The following is a 23992-nucleotide window of genomic DNA, read 5'->3' as shown; positions in this document are numbered from 1 at the left end:
ATTGATTTAAGTGCACCATTGCATCAACAGTTGACCTACTGCGTTTTGAGGCACTATTTTTTTTAGTGTACTTAGTTATAAATTCAATGAGTTATATACCAAAACACCTCAGATAAAACATGGCGATGAAACAACAGGGGCACATTACTCTTTCTGCAAGCAGAAACGACCAAAAATAATACCAAACACCTGTTTATTATTGAAGATTGTAAGTTGACCCTTGATTTTTCCCCATGATTTTGAGTAATTGGGTTGATGTCACATTGACGTACTGTTTTGATCAAATTTTAAATTTTATCAGAGACATATAATACATATGTCTCTGATTTTATACAATGAAAACAAAATGAACTTTGAAACCGTTTGTTGTTCAAACTGGACAGTGGTAATTCAAAATATTTTGGGAACCCCCTTAAAATCGTTCAAATTAGAATAAATAAAGGAAGATGTCAAAGTAAGTCCGTGAGAAAAGAAGAAGGAAGTTTATATAAGAATAAGATCAAACTCGTTAGATATATAATTTCTAATGATATACTTGTGTTTTCTATGATAATTGTAGTTAACTTTCACTTGAGTTTTTAAGTGTTTTATAATAGAATATATGGTTATAAAGTGTTTTATTGCGTTATTTTCATACGTTTTCTATTTTTATGGCAATTGACTTACTTTAGTTCAAGCAAAGTCGAACTTGTATCTTAAAAGTATCATAATGAGGACGAGACCTGTTGACTATTATGAAGTTCTGTCAGGGAAGTTAATACCAGTTTGGCTATTGATTGGTTGAAACAAATGTTCACAGGAGAAAATGATAACAAGGGGATAAATAAGGCAGGATTCCCAAGATAGATTATATATAGAAACCTTATATACAAATAGACAAACGTTTTAATTGCTATTATTCATCTTGAGAATTACAGAAAAATATATAAAGAAACATTAATAAATCACACCATACAAACCAATTGCATCAACTAAAATTTTAACAAAACGTTTTATTATAAAATTATGAAAATATGATCATAAAGATAAAATTATGAGAAGCGATAAGTTTTGATGATTATGTATACTTCTTTTTTCAAATATGCGGAAATAAACAAGTAGTTTTTTTTTTTTAAATAGAGAAATAGTATAAACGTCTCAAAATAGGATCTTAAAACAACGCATGATTTTGGTTCTCGTCCTTTCGTCCTCGGTGAATAGTTGTTGACAATTTTTATCACATCTATTCAATCTCATAAAAAGAATACAACAGCAAGTATCAAAACTAAACAAATAAAGAATCGGAAATATACTTTAAAAGTATGATGAAAGTTTACGCCCACGCATATGATATATTTGGCTACAATAAAACTACCAACACGTATACAGAACACAAAAAACTAAATGAAAAGAATGAAAAAACATACATGCATATCGCATAACGAAACTATTCATAACATGCTACAATAATTACATTAGATGTATGTTTCATTATAATATTTTATTCTGATTGGCTAACTGCACATCACGTGTTATTCCGTAAGCAGTTGCATTGCTCAATACAACTTTTCATTCATGATAACACGTGCTCCAACAATAAAGTGCACAGGTGAATTAAATAATAAAATATATAAAATTCGTGTTTTCATGATCATAGCTAAAAAATGTAATTATAAGTATTGAATGCTTCTTTTTGTAACGTTATAGGGTTGTAAAAGCGTTGACCGTGCGTACATTTTTAGAATGAAGCGCTTCCGCGCTTCATACAAAATGTACTTCGGTCAACACTTTTACAACCCAATAAATTTACAAAAAGAAGCATTCAATTCTTAAATAATAAATCAACAAGCTAAAAGAGAACAGATATACTACGTATATATATATATATGTATTAAGCCCCAGTCACACTGTCACGTTTCAGGAGCTACGTTTTACTTCGTTTTGAAAGCGTAGCAAAACGGGATTATACGTAACGAAGCGTATCGAAACGTAATGATCCTTTGTTCAAAAATAGACCTGCCCCGTATGTTTTGAAAATTCAACAATAAACGTAGCGAAAACTGAAATGAAGTAGACACCTAGTAAATACGTATCAAAGCTTTAGCGAAACGCAACCAAACGTGCTTACTACGTATCGAAATGTTTTAATGCGTGGTGAAAACGTGGGTCTACACGTACTTATACGTAGCAAAACGTGAGAAGAACGTAGCACAAACCTAGTAAAACCTAGTTTTCAAAATAACGGGACAATTTTGTTTGAAACGTAGTTGAAACGTAGAATTTTAATACGTAGAAAAACTTGACAGTGTGACTGGGGCTAAACGGTCTACAATGAACATGCATAATCATGCTTATTACATAGTTGTTACACATTCGACACTTACAGTCGATGGCATTCTGAAATATCTACATATACTAGCATATACTTGCAATACTGTGTTGTTACAAAAAAGGTTAAATACCCGTACCAATCATTTAATCTTTATAATGTTATCATGTTTTTGTCAACCCTTTCATGTACATTATGTCTTTAAATCTAATCGTTTGAAATTGTTATAACTCAAATCAAATGACTTTAAACTTTCATCGTCAATTTTGATATTCATATAAGCATGTTTCATAAGCTTTAAAAACAATTACGAGAGTTAAAAGTCGGCGATTCAATTTTTCAAGTAAATAGAATAATTCGTATATGGGCGTAAACATATTTTTCAAATGTAAAAGAATGTAGCAACAGGTTTTTGATTTGATTTGAATTTGAATTTCTGTGTTTTAACGCCACCTTCAAGCACCGCGTTTGGGGTACTTCGTGGCGGCCAGTTGCTATTGGTCGAGGAAGCCAGAATGGCCGGAGAAAACCACAGACCTTCGATAGGCAACGGTTTTTTTTTTTTACTTATTCCACTATTCATGATTGGTACAAGTATAAGAGAAAGGTGCAGACTCACAGGTGCATCATGCTGACTAGCAATGCCGTTTACTTTATTCGGAGATGACTGAGGTCGCTGTTGAGATTGTTGACTTGGCCCGGAACCCATGGTTAGTTGTCTAATACCTCATTACATGGTCACTCTAACTATCTGAAACAAAAAGGTAAAATTAAGCATCCAACAATGATGAATAAAAAAATATGGTAAAATCATATATCATTTAGTTAACAGCTAATAGAATACACAATGGGTGGATTGTTAAATAAATTATACTCAATCAACTGCGATTTATGGATATAATTCCTTGAGAAAGACGTGATATAGCATGGAGCGGGATTTTGCCCGGGTATCGTATGCGCGTGCCTCGGCAAGTTTAGAAGAGTCAAAAACTGACGAGTTGATTCAATGTATACCATAACCAATCGAGCAATTGCAATACATTTGACTGAATTCATATACTCTAGTTATTATCATTTAAAATCCTGTTTTTTTTTCTACTTCTGTAGAATTTGATCGCATAAGCGCCGACATATCTTGGGCTGACTTTCGAAATATATGTTTGCAAACGAAAGATGAAAACCAGCCCCGCATTTAACTGTGACCATTGAAGATTATTCAAAGTATTCACCAATGTGTCAATGACATTTTCAAAAAGAAGCAAGAGCAAATTTTAACCCAACTCCTAGTTCGTCCATTCGTTCGTCCAACAAATATTTTTGTCACATTTTTCTCCAAAACTTCTGAACGCAATGAGTTCTTATTTATTCAGCAGCTTGAGAGTGGTAAATTTTTACTTGTGCCGAGCCCTTCTCGAATTCATAATATAAACCTGCTTTCTGTTTGCCTATACTTTAAATTTCAAGATGTTAAATGAACTTTAAAAAATCCTCACACATTTCTCCTATTCTACTAAACAGAATGAAAATTCATTATCCCAACTCGAAAGTGATGCGTTGTGTGAGGTATTTGGATCTATGAGACAACTACTTTATCTTTTCAAGCATTTAGAATTGAGTTGGGGCACCGCGTGCAATCTTGTTATACATTATCATAAATCGCTTTTATTTGTTTGTCTAATTGATTAAACACCGCACAGTTAAAAGACTGTCACTCATTAAGTACAGAACAAAAAAACAAAAAAAACCACAATGCGTCCAATAATAGGGAACATTTTAATATATTTGATTAAAGATATTACGTGTCATTAGGTATTTAGTTATCACACAACCTGTTAAGGGCTAGTCTGTCTTGTCTGTTAAACATTTATCTGTGTGAAATAAGAAGATTTTCTTACTAGATTCTATTTCTTTTTTTCAGACATCTCGTTTTGAAACTTATATTGAAATCGCAAAGTTGTGCTTTGCCGATTAAAACGATAGCATTGCAAGGACCGCCGGCAAACTCCAGAAGAACAAGACAAGACAATATTTTATTTGAGTCTCACCTCTTATAAAACATTTACATAGTATTACAATTACACATATAAAACAAGAGCCACCTTCAAAAGAGTTACGAGAGACTATAAAAATTGTATATTCATTTGCATATATATATAAACACACATAAAACATAAAACATAAAACAATAATTATTAAAAGTATGCAAATTTTAAGAATATGATAAACATTTTCCAGTATGATGCATACTTGTTATGTGATTTGTTGTAAGTTTTACACATACAATATTGATTTTAGAGAAATTTTACCATAAAAAGACAAATTTCTTATTAAGACAAATTGAAGGTTCACACTAAGGAAGGCAAAAAAAAGCATGAACAATAATAATCGCGGAAATACAAATTATACTGTTCTTAGAAACAAAATAATCAACAGGTTAAAATGTTGTTTCTTGTGAAAACGCCATCAGCTGGTTTCGAAGGGACAATCAAATTTGAATACTTCACATGCAAGTTGAATCACTTCATTGTATGGTAAATACGTAAGTCTCTTTTATTTGAGAGTGTTTATCCCGTATAATACCAGCAGATCACTGTGTATTGTACAAGAATAAAAACAGGTTGCTGTTTATATTAAAATGTTCCCCTTAAACAATGGGTAATATATCTTGGAACGGGCTATTTAGTTTGTTCTTTAACATGTAGGGTTACAAAACATGGATATTTCAGTTAAACCTTAAACATGATTGACAGCATTGATATATGAAACTTACAAAGCTAATAATAATCTAGAAGGTTATTTCGATAACATGTTATTAATTTTCATTTCAATTTTAAAATCCAATATATTTTTCCAGTTGGTGACCTGTTCTGTGTAAATTCATTAAAAGATTTAGATTAAAATTCTATATACTATTTTGTAGTTCAGATTTACTTCATCGATGGCCTATAGTATGATATGAATTATCTTTCTCTCGATTGTCAAAAAACTCACAAGCTGATTGTTAAATATCATATAACACGATTGAATATCCGACATATTTTTTTATTTTTTTTATTTGTAATTAAAATTCAAACGAATATTGGAAAAGTAACAGTTTAAGGGAAGTAATAGCTCGAGCAACCTATACATTTTGTACCTCCTATAGTCACTACTTGGCGACCTAGCATTACGATCATGTGTATTGACGTGTGTATAAGCATACATCTATGGTATAAGTTACTCATTTATAATATTATATTGGCTTAAAATTACGTTAAACTTAGAATAAAGTTTTAGACAGATTTTTGACCTTAGGTTAATCTTCTTTGCAATATATGTAAATTTGATTTCCCAAGTTGAAATCGTTTACATTTTTCATATCTAGTATAATTACCAATTTTTTACTCATAAATGTTTAATAGGCTTTAACTGACATTTAATATCAAATCTATTTTATGAAAAAAATGTTTCCCTTTGGACAATCTTGTTTTTTAATGAAAATTAAATTATTTAAATACGTTTTCCCATACTGTTATCGTTTAAACTTTTTCATATATATATTTAGTCATTAATGAAAAGTGGTATTTTTATAGGTGTTTTGACAATTTTGAAGTAACCATACGGTGGTAGTAAAACAATTACAATATAATTTAGTGAATTTGACATTTTACAGTGCTATCTCAATAATTCATAGAAGTATCTCTTCAAAGTTTATATGGATCAATAAAGATTATAATTATTACAGTTGACACACAGATCAAGTTGACACCTCTGAACAACATTGAAGTTAGGTACAATACATATAAAGTATAAAGAAAGCACACTATATCAATGTTACTATGTCCCTCTCTTTCCACAACCAAATTTAATATCGCTATAAACAGAATAAAATATGTGGAATATATGGCGGTTTACAGCCTGTGATAAAATTTTACAGTTTTGGATAAGAATTCTTCAACGAGTTCCAGTTCAATCAACTATTCAGATTCAGTCCCCCGATTTGAAGAAGAAAACATCTTTGTAATTAGTTATTAGTTAAACGCAAACCACCTCGTCACAAGTATAATATAAAGTAAAGTTACTGCTCCCCTGGGATTTGCTTTAGGGTTAAATGATAAATAGTATATACATCAATAAAACAGTAACTGAACGAGACCATATAGAGGTCAGCATACGGTCTTCAACAACAACTAGAACACACCCGCGAAATCGTGGGCATATACAGCTTGAGAACTGTGTTGGATGATTTTTTTTTTTTTTTTTTTTTTTTTTTTTTAAATATTATGTATGGAGAATTTCATAAAGGTATCAAAAGCCCTCTCCCTTTTTCAAAAGTCCGATATGTGTTTCCTTTCTGTTCAATTCAATTATTTTCCTGTTTCTGGCCTCAGACCACAATTATTCTCCTTTGCTACAATACATCTTTTTGTAAATGTCAAATTATATTAAAAAATTTGCACCGCTTCAAACATGAAATAAATGTAACTGCTTATAAATAATAAAATATGCTTCTAGGACAATCCATCAGTGCTTTTTCTTTGAAGAGCCTTATTGACATGCAAATGGTAGGATATGAATCTTGTATAAATGACTAAGACCGACTAAGGCTAATTTGAGGGGTGGTCGGAGGGATCCCGGAATCCCGGCTAATGACATGACATCCCAAGATGCAGAATTTAAAGAAATTCATATCCCGAAATCCTGAAATCTAAAAATATAATACCGGATGATCGGGATCCCGTTAGGACCAATCCCCAAATGCCGAGCTTAAAAACACCCAATCCCGACGTCCCGAAAAAGGTCCTGCCCCCTCTAATCTCTACCTTACTTTCATTTTTGCCAAATCCTTACTTTCACTTTCAACAATAGATTTCCATGTCCCATTAATTGGCATTATGTTTTCTAGTCTGTGCATCCGTGCGTTCGTTCGTCCGTCCGTCTGTCCTGCTTTAGCTTAAAGTTTTTGGTCGAGGTAGTTTTTGATGAAGTTGACGTCCAATCAACTCGAAACTTAGTAAATATAGTGCCGATGTGGCATCCGTATACTATAGACACATTATTGTTTCCACATGTTTTACTTATTTTAAATGCAACTGGTATGACACCTTAATTAGTAAACACTTCAAAGAAAACAGTAGACAGAATACAGAGAGTCTCTATATATTAAATTAGTATAATCGTAGTTTACATGTAGATAAACGCAAAAATAATGGTCCACTCTAAGGAGGTATAATAGTTGTGGTTCTTGCGATCTAAACACCATGATATGGAGAAAGCTCTGATTGGCTTATTTATTTTTCATTTTTGTTATCTATCATACGATTGGTTGTACTTGTGCATGTTTCAAACCGGAAGTCTTATCTATGACTAAAAGTCAGTCTGATGACGGAATCAATATCCGGACTTCTTTTTTGTCGTTTTTCTCACAAAATAATTCAATCTGAATAATCATAAGAATGGATGACAAATGCGACTATGCATGTTACCTACAGAACACAGAGGCATGACGATTAATTTATCGTGGAAGGAAGAGAAGCGACACACAAAATGAGGTCTTCTCGTTTAATAGTATAGATAAGGTTCCTATACAATATACCAAGTCTATAAAAGTTGTAAATGCAAAAATAGACTATATACCATAAATACCAAAAATATCATATACTCTTGTGTCTATTTTATCAACACCATTTCCAGGACGATCTCGATAAAAAGCTACTGCACACAGGATTTCGGTTATGAATGAAACTGCAACGACAGGCAGTAAGTTATCTTCTCAGTTATCTTTAATGTTGTCGCTAATTTAAATCTTCTAGTTCTTTTCGTGTTACACTGTACAAAACATGATAACCTTTAAACATTCCAGGATATGCTTTAAATATTTACTAGATAGTTTCCAATACAACGAAACATACTCTGATATATAAAAAAAAAACAATAAATGCTCTTTTCTCCTCAAAATGATTTTTTAAAAGTCATTTATGAATAATACATGAGAAATAAACCGGCGTATTGATTTAACTTCCTAGAATTACCATTATTGAATATTGTTAAAAGGACACTTCTATCAACAATGTTTTTTTTAAACCGCATATATGTGCAACCCTTTCCTATTGTATTATAACATAATTAATCTTTTAAACCCGACCTGTCAATATTCATATTTCTGAAGGTACTGTATAGAACAGCATTTAAATATTCATAGTAAAGAAAAATCATTGTTATATATATTACAATATCACGGAGGTCATGTCTTAACGTAGAGTGTTCTAATTGTCTTAATATATTATATCTGCACATGTATGTGTGTTAATAGAATCCGTTATGCTGCAATTGATATAGGGTGTAAATTAATGACAATCGTTCTTATGCTCTGTTAAAGCTTTTTTAAATGCAAAATCAAGTCTTTAGAATTTATTTTACGCTTTTTAAGAGTGATGATTGGTTGAACTGAAAGCGTTGCTGTAAGTAAATAAAGGTAATGGCGAAAGTTGCGTTAAAAATATGCCATATGATATGCCATCTTGGTCAAAAGCATAAACGTTCCGACGTCTGGCAAGACGAAGAAATAACCTCGCAATGCCACATTAATTCAAAGACTTTCTATAAATGCCGAACTCGGAAACGCAATAAGTCAGGTTTTTTTAATGATATATCTACCTTTAATTTTATATGTCTTCAAATTACCCGTTCTATATTACGGTCGGATTTCATTCATTGTAAATATGCAAAACTGTTTGTAAATTTATACAGGGTTAGTACTTTAACGATCTAACTACAATTAATGTATAATATCTTCAATACATATGATATGCACTTCGATATTTTTAAGAAGATCAATGGATATTTATTTACTTTTTTACTTGAGACTATTCTTAAAAACGTTAATACAGGGATCAGGAATTGACCCGATATAATTGTTGTTTTGAAAACAGACGAGTGTTTTACTGAACGTTCACCAATTGACGAGACGTAATATAGTTATCCCATGAGGACGCGGTGCGTCAGTGTAAGATCATCCCGATTGCCGGACACACCAAGTTTGACACTGGATTTTTTTACTACGTAAATTTTGTTTTCCGTATAATTATTTATAAGTTTTATAGTGGATTTGACATTCCCGCCAAAATGTTACAGAACAAAGGAAAGCATATAAAACAAAGAAACTCAAGCTGGCCAGTGGGGTGATCAGGTAGGGTGATCCAGCTCAGATCACCCCTGTTAGAACAAAGTAGCTGGGATGTAATCCTAGTGCCCGGTTTGTCGTCATCACAATAGTCTAATCTTTTGTCTCAAGATATGACCTCGTCATAAAATTTGGTTAAAATTGTTTAGTGTATAACACTCGGGCGCTGTATTGATATATGTATTTACTACCATGAACTTTCATTTTTTCTTTTCTTCTATCATGATTATAAACTGTGTAAAGTAGTAGCACATCGACATCATGAACGGATACCCCTACCAACCTGATAAGGGTAAAATAAGGAAAGTAAAGGAAACAATAAACATCAATTTGGATAACGTATCATGAAAGCTTTTCATAGTTTGTTATAACTCATTAGAGAATGTTTTCACAAAAGTATAAATATTGAACAAAACCAATAGAACGTTTCAATGAATGTTTAATTCAGCATTCCTTTTTTGGTCTACAACAAAGGCAAACAGTTCGATATACTTGTACAAAAATCCATTAAAGCACTTTCATGTTCGTTTAATATTTTTATTTCATATATAACGTAATGTTGTGTGTTACAAAAAAAAATATCATATATAGTTTACGTTGTTCTCAATATACTGTATTCGGCAAAGACGTCACAATAGGCATAATTCTTATCCAATTAGAATGAAATTCAAAACAGTGTGGCTGTGACCATTGATTGACAAATTAAATTCATCCATTGACTGGGACAATTTAGGTGAACGTTTGTATGTAACGACCACGGCTCACTATGTACTTTTTAAAGACACTTAAACTATGGGGTCACCAAAGGTTCTCAACACCTTAATAAAGTAATTCGAAGAAATAATCAGAAATAATACGATGTTTTGATTTATATCAATTATATAAATCAAAACATAAAGGTTATTCCTGATTAAGTTTTCGAATTATTTTATAATTAAAGGCGTTAAGAAACCTTTGGTGTCCCCACAGTTTAAATGTCTATCGTAGGTACGTCGTGAACAGTGGTCGTTACAGACAAACGTTCACGTAAATTGTCCCAGTCAATGGATGAATTTAATGTGTCAATCAATGGCCACAGCCACACTGTTTTGAATTTCATTCTATAAAGAAAATGAAAGCTACCAAACAACTAAAGCTAGCCAAATGGTATTCGGTTTTCAATGAAAATGAAAATGATCATATTAACTGTAAGGTTTCAGGGTTTCAGAATGTTATTTAAATTGTGTTCCTTTTTATGGACACTGAATGCCGAGCTGCTTCCCAATTTCACCTTAGCATTTCACTTGAGTTCCAAAGCCAAAAACCAGAGGTATAAATACGGCATATAAAACAAGAAGCTGTGGTATGATGACAAAATTTCCACCAGAGACCAAATGGCATAGAAGTCAACGACTATAGGTCACTGTACGGTTTTAAAAGTGGTACCGTATTTAGATTGAAGTTTAGTATTGTAATATTATAAAATATATTTATAATTTGGAGTTTTACAAACATAAGTATTTACTAAAATCATTTCATTCTTACATATATAGCACCAATAAAAGATGACATTATCAACCAGTTAATAAAATTGATATTTTTTAACAATACGATACTGTAAAGGCATAGGTATAGAAAGTTGAAAAATGTTTCATATTGTAGAATATTTATTTAACAATGGTCCTTTCTTGATGATGGTTTTATTAGCCATTTGAAACCGTAAAAACATATTAAGGCCAAAATATTGATACAACATAGTTATTCTGCTTAAAGCTAATCTTAATATACATTTAGCTTTGAACAAATGTATATTTATTTGACTCTCCGTACAGAATCTAATTTATGACTTTGGTGAAGATTTTGTGTTAGTTTTGATGAATGTATATTTTTGTTTTGACAATATCGTTTTAGATATTTGTATCTTCTTAAGAACCAGATGTAGAGATATAAGCCAGCGGACGGTGAATTTGGAGACGAATCCGCTTCAGGAAGACAACTCAGAGATTACAAACAGAATATGTCAAATGATCCGATAGGGGCGTGGAATGGCAGTTCTATTTGAAGAGAAAATCTAACTTTTGCTCTCTTTCTTATACATTTTAGTAAAGGCAGACTATCAGGTTGCTTCAGTTGTGGTTCTTACAAGACATCAGGTCTATGTACACTTACTTACTATATTACTTGTTTTCCAAAAAAAAATATTTTGGAGTAACATTTCTGAAGAACAGTGTTCATAGCTAGTGTTTCACAAATTTACCATTGCTGACCTTTAAAAGAATATTCTAAATTGTGCATGTTTGTATTTACATTATACACCTTTGCAGAACAATAGTAATATATAGTCCCCTCATATTTCTTATCTTTATTTTATATGCTAATAAAATGAAGAACTCAACTTACGCCTTGTTCGTCGTCAAATTGACGTTTTTTCCATATTCTTTTTCCATATTCTAGTGAATAATGCATTAGTATAAGCTGGTTTGTACTAAATGTGTATTGATTTCACATTATTGAGTTGCTCATATTGAATATTGTTAAAGCGATATCCCTAATCATGAACAATTAGTTTAAAAACTCATAAACATTACATAATCCTGTTAAATATACGAACATGACCAAAAGTTTCTAGTGAAATAAATGTCCCAAAAAAGAACATAGTAATGATGATATATTTTGATCAAGAATTGCAGATGCAAAAATCCGTCTTGACTTCAGGAGAATGACTGCAAAGAAGGGCAATACTATATTTACAAATGACAGAGACTTGGTATTACAACTTTAATCAGCTCGATTGGTTAGAAGTCAAGTCATAAGATGTTGCACTATATTTGAACAATATCTCTTCCGTATTTATAGGATAATATTCCATTTTTCTTAATTATAAACAACTGTTTGTAAACGTAAGAATAGTTGGTTGTATATGAATTAACATTGTAAAAATAAACATAAACTATTTAAGAATTAAGTGTTTCTTTTTGTAACTTTATTGGGGTGTAAAAGCGTTGACCGAAGTACATTTTGTATGTAGCACGGTCAACGCTTTTACAACCATATGTAATGAAATTACAAAAAAGAAGCGTTCAATACTTATAATTACATTTTTTTTAGCTAGGATCATGAAAACACGAATTTTGTCATGTTTTTTTACTTGATTCACCTGTGCACTTTATTGTGGGACCTCGTGTTATCATGAATGATAAGTTTTATTGTGTTATGCAATTGCTTATGCCCGCGTCCCACTGTCCCGATTTTTACGCCGATGGCAACACGATTATGGAAATTTTCAAAATCGGGACTGATCGTATTCAGATCGGGCTATTCGTAGTGCCATCTGTACCATCGAAGAACCATCGGCCACTTTTTCTAGCCTTCGGGGACAACTTCGGGAAGGGTTCTAAATTTTTTAACATGTTAAAAAATCCCCGAAGGTGCGTCCGATGTTGAGGATTCGTATTGAGTTCGTATCACCATCCTCACCATCGTAATGTCACCGGGAATGCATCTTTGAACATCGTATTGCATTCGTGTTTCCATCGTTTCCATCGGGCAGTTTTGACATTACGATGTCTACACGAATGAATCACGAAGCTACCCGAAGGTCTTACGATGGCAACACGACTTCGTGAAGACCTCGTAATCCCATCGTGTTGCCATCGAATAAAAGTACGAAGGCGACAAGATGGAACTACGACGGCAATAAATCCAGCTAAATGTAAGTTAATTTTCGCGCTAAAATACATTTAAAGTGCCATGCGCGATATGCACTGGTCATTCAATACGACAGTTAAGAAAGACGTTCACAAAACATGGAGCTCATATCATATGATTCTATGAGAACAAGAAAGGCGACAGCGTTGTTTCTATTAGTTCAAATGGAACAAGAAGAGCAGCTATTTCAGGCTCATGACTTACTTTTACAAGTAAAATATTATTTTTTGTCAATTTTTCATATCAAGTAACATAATGAAAATCATAAACGCGCCTCGTACACCAACACTGCAGGTACACGTATATAGGGAACCCAACTTTTTCTTCATTATTCTGATTTTTTATGTATCGTCTGAGCTGTTGCCACACGAATGTTTACTCCATAACCGTTTTGATTTCTATATGTCATATTTTGCCGCATTTGTTGCTTTCCCCACATCCATCTGCATGACCTTGGCCTTTGGCCTTGAACGTAAAAAATGTCAGATCATTACAAGGAGGAACAATATACCAAATGTGGTTAAAATCTTTTGAAGCATATTGGTTTTAGAGTGTCCACAAGGGTGATATTGCCTTGTATTACAACTGCCACTGTGACCTTGACCTTTGAACTTTAAAGTCAATAGCGCTTAAGATATTCTTAACGAGTAACACCATACCAAGTTTTGAGCATTTTGGTTCTAGAGTGTCCATAACAATTTTATCTACACGCAACTTACATAAATGTACAATATAATATATATTCAATATTGATCAAACAATTTAAAACGCGGGACGCCTTCGGCATATAATTTAAATGCATCGTAAGCTGTACACGACGTCTTTTAGACATCGTATGGCCATCGCGCCATCATCGTAATCCATCGTGTAGCCTTCGTGATCCATCGTGTCGGCTTCGTCTGAGATATGAAGCTTAAATACCCGTCTTCGGTTAACCTTTGTATGTCCATCTTTTGCTATCGTATATAATTTCGGCACCATCGTATAGACTTCGTTATTAATCGTACTTGCTTCGGTCACTTTTTGGTATTTTAACGAGATCGGGACCAACTTCGTACGAACTTACAATTTTCGCATTCGGGTGTCTATCGTATATAAAAATCGGGACAGTGTGACGCGGGCATACAGGAATAACACGTGATGTGCAGTTAGCCAATCAGAATAACGTATTATAATGAACCATACATCTAATGTAATTATTGTGCAGTATCTTTTGTATGTAATTAAGCTTGAAGAAATACAGATAAATATACCTTATAAACATGAATGGCGATTTTCTTTAGTAAACACCATTCGTGGTATCGGCATTGCAGAAAAATGAAAGCAAGAATAATCGAATAACTATGTTGTCGTCCAAACTATGAGTGACAAGTAAACACGAAAATCATTCCTGACGTATTTTATCAAGATAAATATGAATAGTCATGACAGACAAAACAAAGATAGACACTAAAAATCTATAAAGGTTATAATCTATGGTCTTCACAACTGTAAATCAAAACAAGGAAGTTGTCGTTATCCGGTATTTGTGTCGCCGTATACGGTATCGTTGTGGAGCAAGACGAAAGGGGATTTTGTCTTGTATTTGTATTGGATATAAGAAGATGTGGTAAAGGCCAATGGGACAACTCTCCATCCAAATCACAATTTGTAAAAGTTAAACATTATAGGTCAAAGAAAGGTCTTCAACGCGGAGTCTTGGCTCACACCGAACAGCAAGCTATAAAGGGCCCCAAAAATTACATTATTAGCCTATATACATGTACTTATATGGAATGTAAGAATATAACGGTATATGGGACACCTGCTGCAGTGGAGATATTTATTTTCTCCTAAAGAGTTCCAAATTATATAGAATTAGTTGAAACGTTGGTTTTATAACATTGCAGTATTTTTAACAGATATATCATGTAAAGGAGAGAATGATTTTCCCTCGCCTCACGGCTCGTGAAATTTAACATTCTCTCGACTGGTATTTTTTCGCAAATGATACCCCTCAAGAACATGCTATCTGTTTTTAAAATTACACCGAATGTTAACATATTAAAAAACGCATTGATGATCGTGACATTACAAGCGTCCAGTCGGATAGAGTATTTTTCAAATACCAAGGCAGAGAGGGTTAAAAAGACATATCCCTTTTTGCATATACCCCGGCGACGTTAAAAATGAACGATATTCATTTGATAACAGTAAATTGGTGAAAAATACACTGGCTATCAACCAATCAAAACCCAGGATTCTTACATAAGGTGTAATTAAGCAAGAAAAATACTCTTGCTTTAGTGAAATGACGTTGGTCCTTTAGAATTTTAACACAAGTTAGTGTACTATGTATAATTTAGCTGCTAACAAATCAAATTTTGTAACAAATTGTGTCTCAACTACATGCAAATCAAATTAAAGCGTACGCGAAAAATTATGTTGAAGAAACCATCGTTTATTTCTTGCGATCATCTAAATATTACATTTCGTAGTCTGAAATAATTTGACCTCGTGCATTACTGAAGTGAGATTAATTGTCGAGATGCAACATCTGGTGCAGAAAAAAAAAACAGTACTGTTAATATAATTGCTACCACTGAGCCAATTACTCTGCTGGTAGACTATTTGTTTCCGAAGATATCACTAATCCAGTGTACTGCCATTAAATACGGATATTGTTTTATTGAAATTTGATGTAATCACAAAATCAAAGAAAACATTAGGTTTTATTATAATCTTTAGTGTAAATGTACATAAAATTTACACAATAACAAAATAAGTTTAAAATTCTAAAGAAGTCTTTCAGTTGGTGGGTTTTTCCTTCTGTGTTCTTTTTAAGTGAAGCATATAATTGTTAAAATCTACTTCATAAAGGAAAAGAATCTCCATAAAATTATCAAAATATTTATCTATTATTTGTGAAACATGTAAACACAAATAATTGAAAGATCTTGAGTAAAACGTTTATTGCTAATGGATAACATATTTTAATCCCTTATGGGAGAAAAGAAAACAAAACGTACACGAGCACTTGAAATGGGTTATTATTTACAACACAACAGTTTCACTTATTACTATCAATTTGTGTATAAGTACGAAGCATTCGTACTGAAAGCAACGTTTGAAAAGTACTCCGGTGACAACTCGTAATTGCAGTTACGATCATCACGTTGACACCAGTGTTAGCAGTATACAATTGAGACTGGAAATAGAATGTATCAAAGAGACAACAACCCGACCAAAGAGCAAAAACTAAACGAAGGCCACCAATGGGTCTTCAACACAGCGAGAAAATCCTGCAGCCGAAGGCGTGCTTCAACTGGCCCCTAAACAAAAATGCATACTAGTTCAGTGATAATGGAGGCCATACATACTACAAAGGTTTAATAATTTCCAGACTATAAAGAATCAGTTAAAACGTTGGATTTTATAACATATCAGTATTGAGCAAGAGAAATATTCATGTTCTTATATTTCAATATTTATTAGGTGTGTATAACATTGGCTACTGACAGATGAAATGGTTTAACAATTCGTACAACAAACAAATAATAACAAACGCCAACATGTAAGCTGTCTTGTGTTGAAGATCCATAGAAACCATGATTCTTAATTTCAATCGTTTATTGGAAGCGATCTTCTGAATATCAACTTGGAAATGTTGGGGCTTTTAAGTTTCAAATATTTTGGTCTAAAATAAAAGAAATTGTTTGTTGAAATGCGCGACTGGGTCGAAGGCTCTTCTAGTAGACTGTTAGTATCAACAGCCCAGTGGCAAGTACTTAGGTATTGTTTCGTTTAAGTTTGTTGTAAATAGAAAATCTTGAAAATCAATTCAAATCAAGGATTGAACATTTTCCCCCCCTCAAGCATACCTTTGATCCCTTATAAAAATAAAAGATGTAGTATGGTTGCCAACGAAAATACAATGTACTAACTCTTTGATTTAGTTCTGAATGTTTGCTATATGTTTGGTCAGTTCTTGTATTATAAGCTCTTAGACAAGGTTGTTGATTATCAAATGTGTCACTCTCGAGCACAACTGCAAAGATATTTATTGTCGAAAAGCGTAATACTATTGTAAACTCTGTGGTAGACGCACATGACACGAGACAATATCGAAATAGATTATAAATACTTAAAAAGTCTTTCAGTTTCTCAGATTTGCCGTTCTGCTTCAGAAAAAAAACAGTGAGGCTTAAAATTGTATAAATCTACTTTATAAACGAAAAGAATATTGATAAATTTATCAAAACATTAATCAACTTCTTTGTGAGATATGCATACATAATGAATTGAAATACATCAAGTAGAAAGTTTAGTATACGTTATTATTGCTTGATGAATAACCGACATTTAAATCCCTTATGGGACTCCAGGAAAAACGTACCTGAGCTATTATTTACAATAAACGCCCCCTAAAAATCTGGGTTTCCCTAATTACTGTCACCTTGTGTATTAGCATGAAGCATTCGTACTGAAAGCTTCGCTTGAAAAGTTTTCCCATGATTACTTATAATTCATTATAGTTTAAAAATGGAAACCCCAGTAAAAAATACAATACAATGACAAAATGTTATTTTCAGAAATCTCCCATAAAACGTTAAAAGACATGACAGTCGAGATTGCGAGGTCACAACCCACAATCACAATTCATGCAAATCAGGTCACCCATCAGCCTTCAATAATGGACAACCTAAATGGTTTACTGGTAAAGAAAGATGGTCTCCAGGCGATCTATCATTTAGCAAAGTAAATATATGTCAAAGAGGGGCGTCCCTTTGGTGTATGCTCAAGCTCAATGGGAGTTTTGAAAGTTCTAATCGATGCAAGGTATCATGAGACTCATACTGAGAAAAACATTGCAAAAACTGATTAAGGGGTTTGCATGTAATCTTTTGTATAGACGCATCATTACAGCTATCTAACACATCACTATTTTCAGAAATAAATGAAAATTGATCAGACAATCAACAATGGACAGGTATCACACCGTCCCACCCATTTCAGATTTGATTTTTGGTGTTTGAACGCCACTTTTAATCACCGCTTTTGGGATATTTCGTGGCGGCCAGTTTTTATTGGTGAAGGAAGCCGGACTGCCCAGAGAAAACAACCGACATTCGATAGGAAAACTGACAATCTTAGTCAATTAAGATTGGAGTCGAGAGTATCCACACGAGCGGGATTCGAACTCAGAACCTCAATGTTGACTGGCTATTGATTACAGTAGTAACTACTTAAACCACTCGGGCACCGAGGCCCCTACCCATTTCAGAAGTGTTTTTGATAAATTCAACAGTAGTGACTACATATTTGAAACCAAGATCTTCTGTGTGATGTCTAAAGAACTTAAGTTGAAATTATATACTTAATGTAGGAGAAATTTCTTACATCTTTCAATAGCGAGGGCAACAAGCATTGCATACTCACTAATTCGGTTAAATGTTCCTTTCTTCCAATGATCTGACAATATCATGGACTCTCACAAGTAATGCCAAAGGCTTAAAGAAACGTGTAAGTAGTGTTATCAATGAACATCAAGATATCACATGAGACTCTGACTTAGACAGGTTCAGGAATCAATTGCTAATGTGCCTCATCTTAGATCAACGAAACTCAAAGTTTCATAAAAGAACACAAAATGGGAAGTACAAGAAGATAGTTATCTCTAGAATGACAATACAATAAGTAACAACACTAACAAGTTAAAAAAAAAAAAACTGTATTAAACCACACACTACACTTTTAGTACGAAAGTACAAGAGTTCATTTGTTCTTTCTTTAATTTTCACTTAAACTTTAAAAAGTTAACACGAAATAATGATAATAATGACGTTTCCTACCTGCTATATAATATGTCCATTTATGTCATAATCAACACCATATTTACACGCCAATAAATAATTAATGAATTCATTACGTTACCTTGAAGGAGTCCATTGTTCTACCAGTAAGTATATACCTAGTTTCAAATTTATTGATTTGTAAATCCTACACGTCTACAGTTCGTAAGTCTTAATGGTACAAACAATAAAAATAAATTCAACTTACTGGAGCGTTTGAATTAAACTTTTGAAAGGCCTATACCCGGATTTTAAAACACGTTTATTTAACCGACCATATCTGTTTTTCTTACATTGTTGTCAAAACTTAGTTATCGATTCTAACTGAATTTTAGCGGTAGACAGTTTTGTTTTTGTTTGTATATCCATACATTAGGAAACGGGAATAGTCTATTCATTATCTAAAACAGTTTCGTTTGCATTAACGAATGCCACGACATTCAGTTACCAAATATAATAATCGTTAAATGAGTTAGAGTTTTTTTAAGACATTTGTATATTTCTTATTAAGAAACGAATTCGTAATACTGTAGTTTATTGGGTTATGAATTATATGTAATTGGCTAAGAAACTGTTCTGGTTGGAGCAATTTTTATAAACGCTTCTTCCAATATATGTGCATCCAAGTTAAGACGATATGCTTTACCTTCCGATCTTTTATGTGCCATACTAAAATAAGGCTTCATGTTTGATATAAAATTGATTCCTATGGTATTCGACGCGAAGTGTTTACCATGAATTAGGATTCAATTTGACTAATTTGTTTTGTGTTTATACCCGGAAGACCTGGCGTAAATACAAATATTTTAAATCCAGCTAAACTAAATGTTTGAGTGATCTATATAGAATATAGATTTGTACATCTTAGATCATAAATAGATAACCCATTTCAATTAGGTAACTCAGGAAATTTAACATAGTAAACAAACTAAACAAGAGTGTGAATTTTAACATGTAAACTAATCGCAATATATCATTGCTTAATCGAACAGAATGTAACGTAAATCCACAAAATATCGGGGTATTTGGAATGGTTATGAATCTTTATGTTTTAGCAAACAAAATTCAATTGGTAAAGAGATACATACAAGATATATCAAAATAGAGCATATGTACAAACGTACAAAATAATTACAAGAATAAGAAGCCAGTACCAATGTGTTGCTGGTTCATAAAAAGAAAGCATTTGCTAGTTTAAGGGGGGAAACAAAGTACTTTTATCGCCCAAATTAATTCAAGTCTTTAGTCTACCACAATTTTTTATAAGATCTGTTGATGAGCAGACATTTCAGAGCTTATGATAAAACATCAAGTTTTCTTCGAATCTTACAAAATATTATTAGACTAGAAAGATTACAGAATTGGATTAAACTTTATTATAACCTATATTGATCTTTCAGCTGTGTTTGCTTAAGCGAGTCTTTATTAAATTCGGTTTTATAATGTGGATTATGTCAGTAAAAGGCTAAGAAAACTTCTAAACCCAAACATAATAAGACGATTAAGTGCCAGTCTGCCTAAGAATCAGGCAGTGGTGAAAACATGACCAAAAAACCCCACCCTATTTGACATTGATTTCAGTTCATAATATGTAGTTATGCACAAAAATACCATTAATTTCCATTTTCTGTTCTGGTAATAGAAGATACAATTTGGTTGAAATGCACTAGAAATTAACGAATAAGGGGAGATAACTCTGTAATTTGCTATCATTCTAACCAATTTTCTAACCAAGTTATTTGATATTACCAGACACACACAAACGAAAGACTAATACTTTTTAACTCAGGATGATGGTTAGTATTAAATAGCATGATTAGCTCGGTGGGTTTTTTCTAATCATGTTTTAATTTTTACCTAAATTGCCTGATTCTTACAAAGACTGGCACTTAATTCCATACCTGTCGAAAGTCCTGATGTTTTTGTCTCCTAAACAACGTCATTAATTCATAAGTCCCCCACGAAATGTTAGATCAGTAAATTTTACATGGAACTGGTGGAATAATTTCTCTAAGCATGAGGCTGTTACAGTATGACTCTACACATATACAAAACCGTATATACAAACTACGTTTAAACGGCAACGAATTTTAATTTGACAATTTTTGAATCGCGTCTTTAGGGTGGATTTAAGTCATAATGTACATTTTACATGCACTATTTCAAAAAGTAACTTATGGGAGCATAAATAAATACCAACGCTTTGACATACAAAAGCAGCTTACTCACTCAGTCATGACTATTGCATAATATAAATATAACTATAAAGTATAAATAAACTATGTAACTAACCTCTTTAAATTGCAAGTCCGCATTTGATAGAAACTTTATCTGCATATGAGTCTTTTAAGAAAATTGATTTAATATTTATCACCGTGTTAGAACAGGTAATTTGTCACGTGATAAGAACAAACATTTTTATTTATTTACAGTCTTTTGTTAACATCACAATGGGTGGCGTTAAGTATTTGTTTATTTCAATTAAACTTTTATTATTTTTGTTATAAATTCCTTTACCAATTATACTATTGCTATATTTTCAAATAAATCGGATTTGCATTTGATTTTAATCCCTGCGCTATAATTTTATAGCTAATGTAATGAGCGTTTATATACAGAAATATAGAAAATAGTCGGTAAAATCAGGGAAGTAAAATAAAATATACCACTCCCATGGTTAAACAAATATTTAAAAAAAAACATGACCAAAGATTTGCACAATTACCATGAAATAGATTTTATATATTATACAAGACTATAAAAGTCAATTGCTGATCGTATGAAAATGTAACCCTATACGTTCTCTTTGATACGTGTTAGACACTTTTTTTTTGGAAAATTTACTAATTTTAAAAGATGGCACAATTTTCTTAAGGTCTGACTTTAATCTCGGGTCTCTACTTATATTGTTAATCTTTTTAAAGTAATCTATAAAGAACAGAAAGACAAAGGATAAATACATGTGCATGTTTCTGTTTATAAATGTTTTCATTAGTCCTCGGACCATATTGACTGCTATTGGTACGACAGAAGCATTTGCTAAAACACAATCCATTATATTGGAATTGAATCGGAAACGCACACACAAAAATGCTCTTCACTATAGTTCTTATAGATCTGGGAACATATAGATCCTGTTTTTATCTAATGGTAATATAACAACCGGAATAATCCTTTAAAAAACTAAGCACAATATGAATTCAAAACTAAATCAGTTTCAGAGATTTTTCTCTTGCCGCTTACAAGCAGGATGATAACGTTGATTGGAGGGGAACCATTATAGAATTCGAAACTACATAAAAATGAAATACAAAGGACTTTTTGTATAAACACCAATTGTGTATGAAAATGCACAGGCATGCGTTATAGCAAAAATATAGAATGTACTGCACTAAAAAAAAAAAAAAAAAAAAAAACACGACTGCAGTAGATCTTGTAATAAGAAAAACGTATTTTCTGATTATATTTAGGATACTGAAGCTGGGGTACTTTGGAATATATTACAAAAAAAAACTTTAATTTGTCTCATTCTGGTGTAATGAAATGGATCGTTTTTTAGAACTCTCTAGTAGCCAGTCAGTTAGGTAAAACGTTGAATGTGTATGTTATATGAGGACAGGAACTGTACGTCTAACAAAATCCGGAATACGAGCAATTTTTTAGCTATCCAAATCCATGCGCGCTAGGAAATGCTATACATCTGATAAAAAAGAAGGCATGAAGTTTCCCAAGGATCCTGGAGGAAAAAAGTACATCAAACTCGACATAGAATTCGTCAAGGGCTACGTCAAAACCGTTGACATACACAGTACAGAGATCTAGCTTGAAATTAAAAAAAACAAAACAAAACAAAAGTAAAGCCACATCTGCTGACAAACGAATACTGCACACAACAAAAACGAGTGGTTTCAGTCCCGTTTGTCTCTCTAAAATCAACGTTACTGGCTATAAATCACACAATCAGAAGATGCATATCTACCAATCATATTCATAATGACATTTGTGTGAAACATTTTATTGAATGTCATAAGAATTTGTGAACTTTATCTAGTGTCTTTTGTAAAAAAAGTCTTTACACGTGGAATGCCTAAATGATCAAATGATCCTTGCAAAGAGGCTACCGGTTGAAAATTGATTGGTAAATAATTGACAAGGGCTAAATAATACAAACAACATCACTATCTACCCTAAATTGATTCATAATATTGATATTTGTCAAGCTCAAGTTACGCAAATATTGTGATAAATGTATGGCAATGTTCAACAATTAAAAAGCAGAGTAGATTAATTTCTTAAAAGCAAGTTCAACACCTGCATAAACTGAATTAAAACGTATATCAATGATAGTGTTGACAGGACAAAACAAAACAGTTCTCATTGAATTATCAGTACAAAAATGAGCCAAACAAATCTTATTGAACAAAAACTGATGGTCTTCACGATTATTTCTGTTTGATTCAAACAATGTCTATGTTTACCGTTGTTTAATGGTCAATATTTGAAGACATCTTATAACGAATACGTTCATTAATACCAATTTTAATGTTTTGACCTTGATCTTTAGCTTATTTCAAATTAAATTTGTATCATGCTTCAAAATTTCTCTGTTAGTATAGAGATCCTCGATATTGCATTTAAATAAAGAGAATCCGGAGCACACGTCAATAACAGCCACCAAAGACAACAATATTCATAAGACATCCATGTATCGACATACAGTCTTCAACAATAGACATCGCAGTTGTCTATGCAATATACCAAGCTTGGCTTCTTATCGTCTCTTAGATAGTCTATAGAATTCAAAAATTTTAAATTGTGAATTACACAAAAACTATCAAACCTAAAATCTCAAATTTCCCAAACCATTAAGACATGCCATGAGATAAGAAATCTGATGAGGAAGGATAATCTCGATCAGGGAACAAACAAAGGCTATGGTACGAGCATGCAATAAAATACTGTATTCAATAGTATAAGATATTACACAAAGCCTACTATAGTTTT

At 32.4% G+C, this 23992-nt stretch overlaps 1 protein-coding gene across 8 annotated transcripts in view; it reads right to left on the bottom strand.

The window, feature by feature from the left end:
• Positions 1-23992, bottom strand: part of LOC143050965 (uncharacterized) — a 33116-nt gene that overhangs the window by 7759 nt on the left and 1365 nt on the right. The window contains exons 1-2 of one of the 8 annotated variants that reach the window (XM_076224061.1): positions 21281-21381; positions 2928-3059 (exon numbers count right to left, since the gene is read on the bottom strand). In XM_076224061.1, the coding sequence (XP_076080176.1) occupies positions 2928-3017 (90 nt within the window). In that variant the 5' untranslated portion in view covers positions 3018-3059; positions 21281-21381. Of the gene's footprint in view, positions 1-950; positions 984-2927; positions 3060-19070; positions 19180-20889; positions 21026-21280; positions 21382-23992 lie in introns of those variants that run through there. The other 7 variants (XM_076224076.1, XM_076224071.1, XM_076224082.1 and 4 more) reach the window with 7 other exon arrangements.

The sequence above is a fragment of the Mytilus galloprovincialis genome, chromosome 1 (genome assembly GCF_965363235.1).
Source record: "Mytilus galloprovincialis chromosome 1, xbMytGall1.hap1.1, whole genome shotgun sequence".
NCBI classification, from domain to species: Eukaryota; Metazoa; Mollusca; class Bivalvia; order Mytilida; family Mytilidae; genus Mytilus; species Mytilus galloprovincialis.
This window is presented reverse-complemented; position numbering and strand designations above follow the sequence as displayed.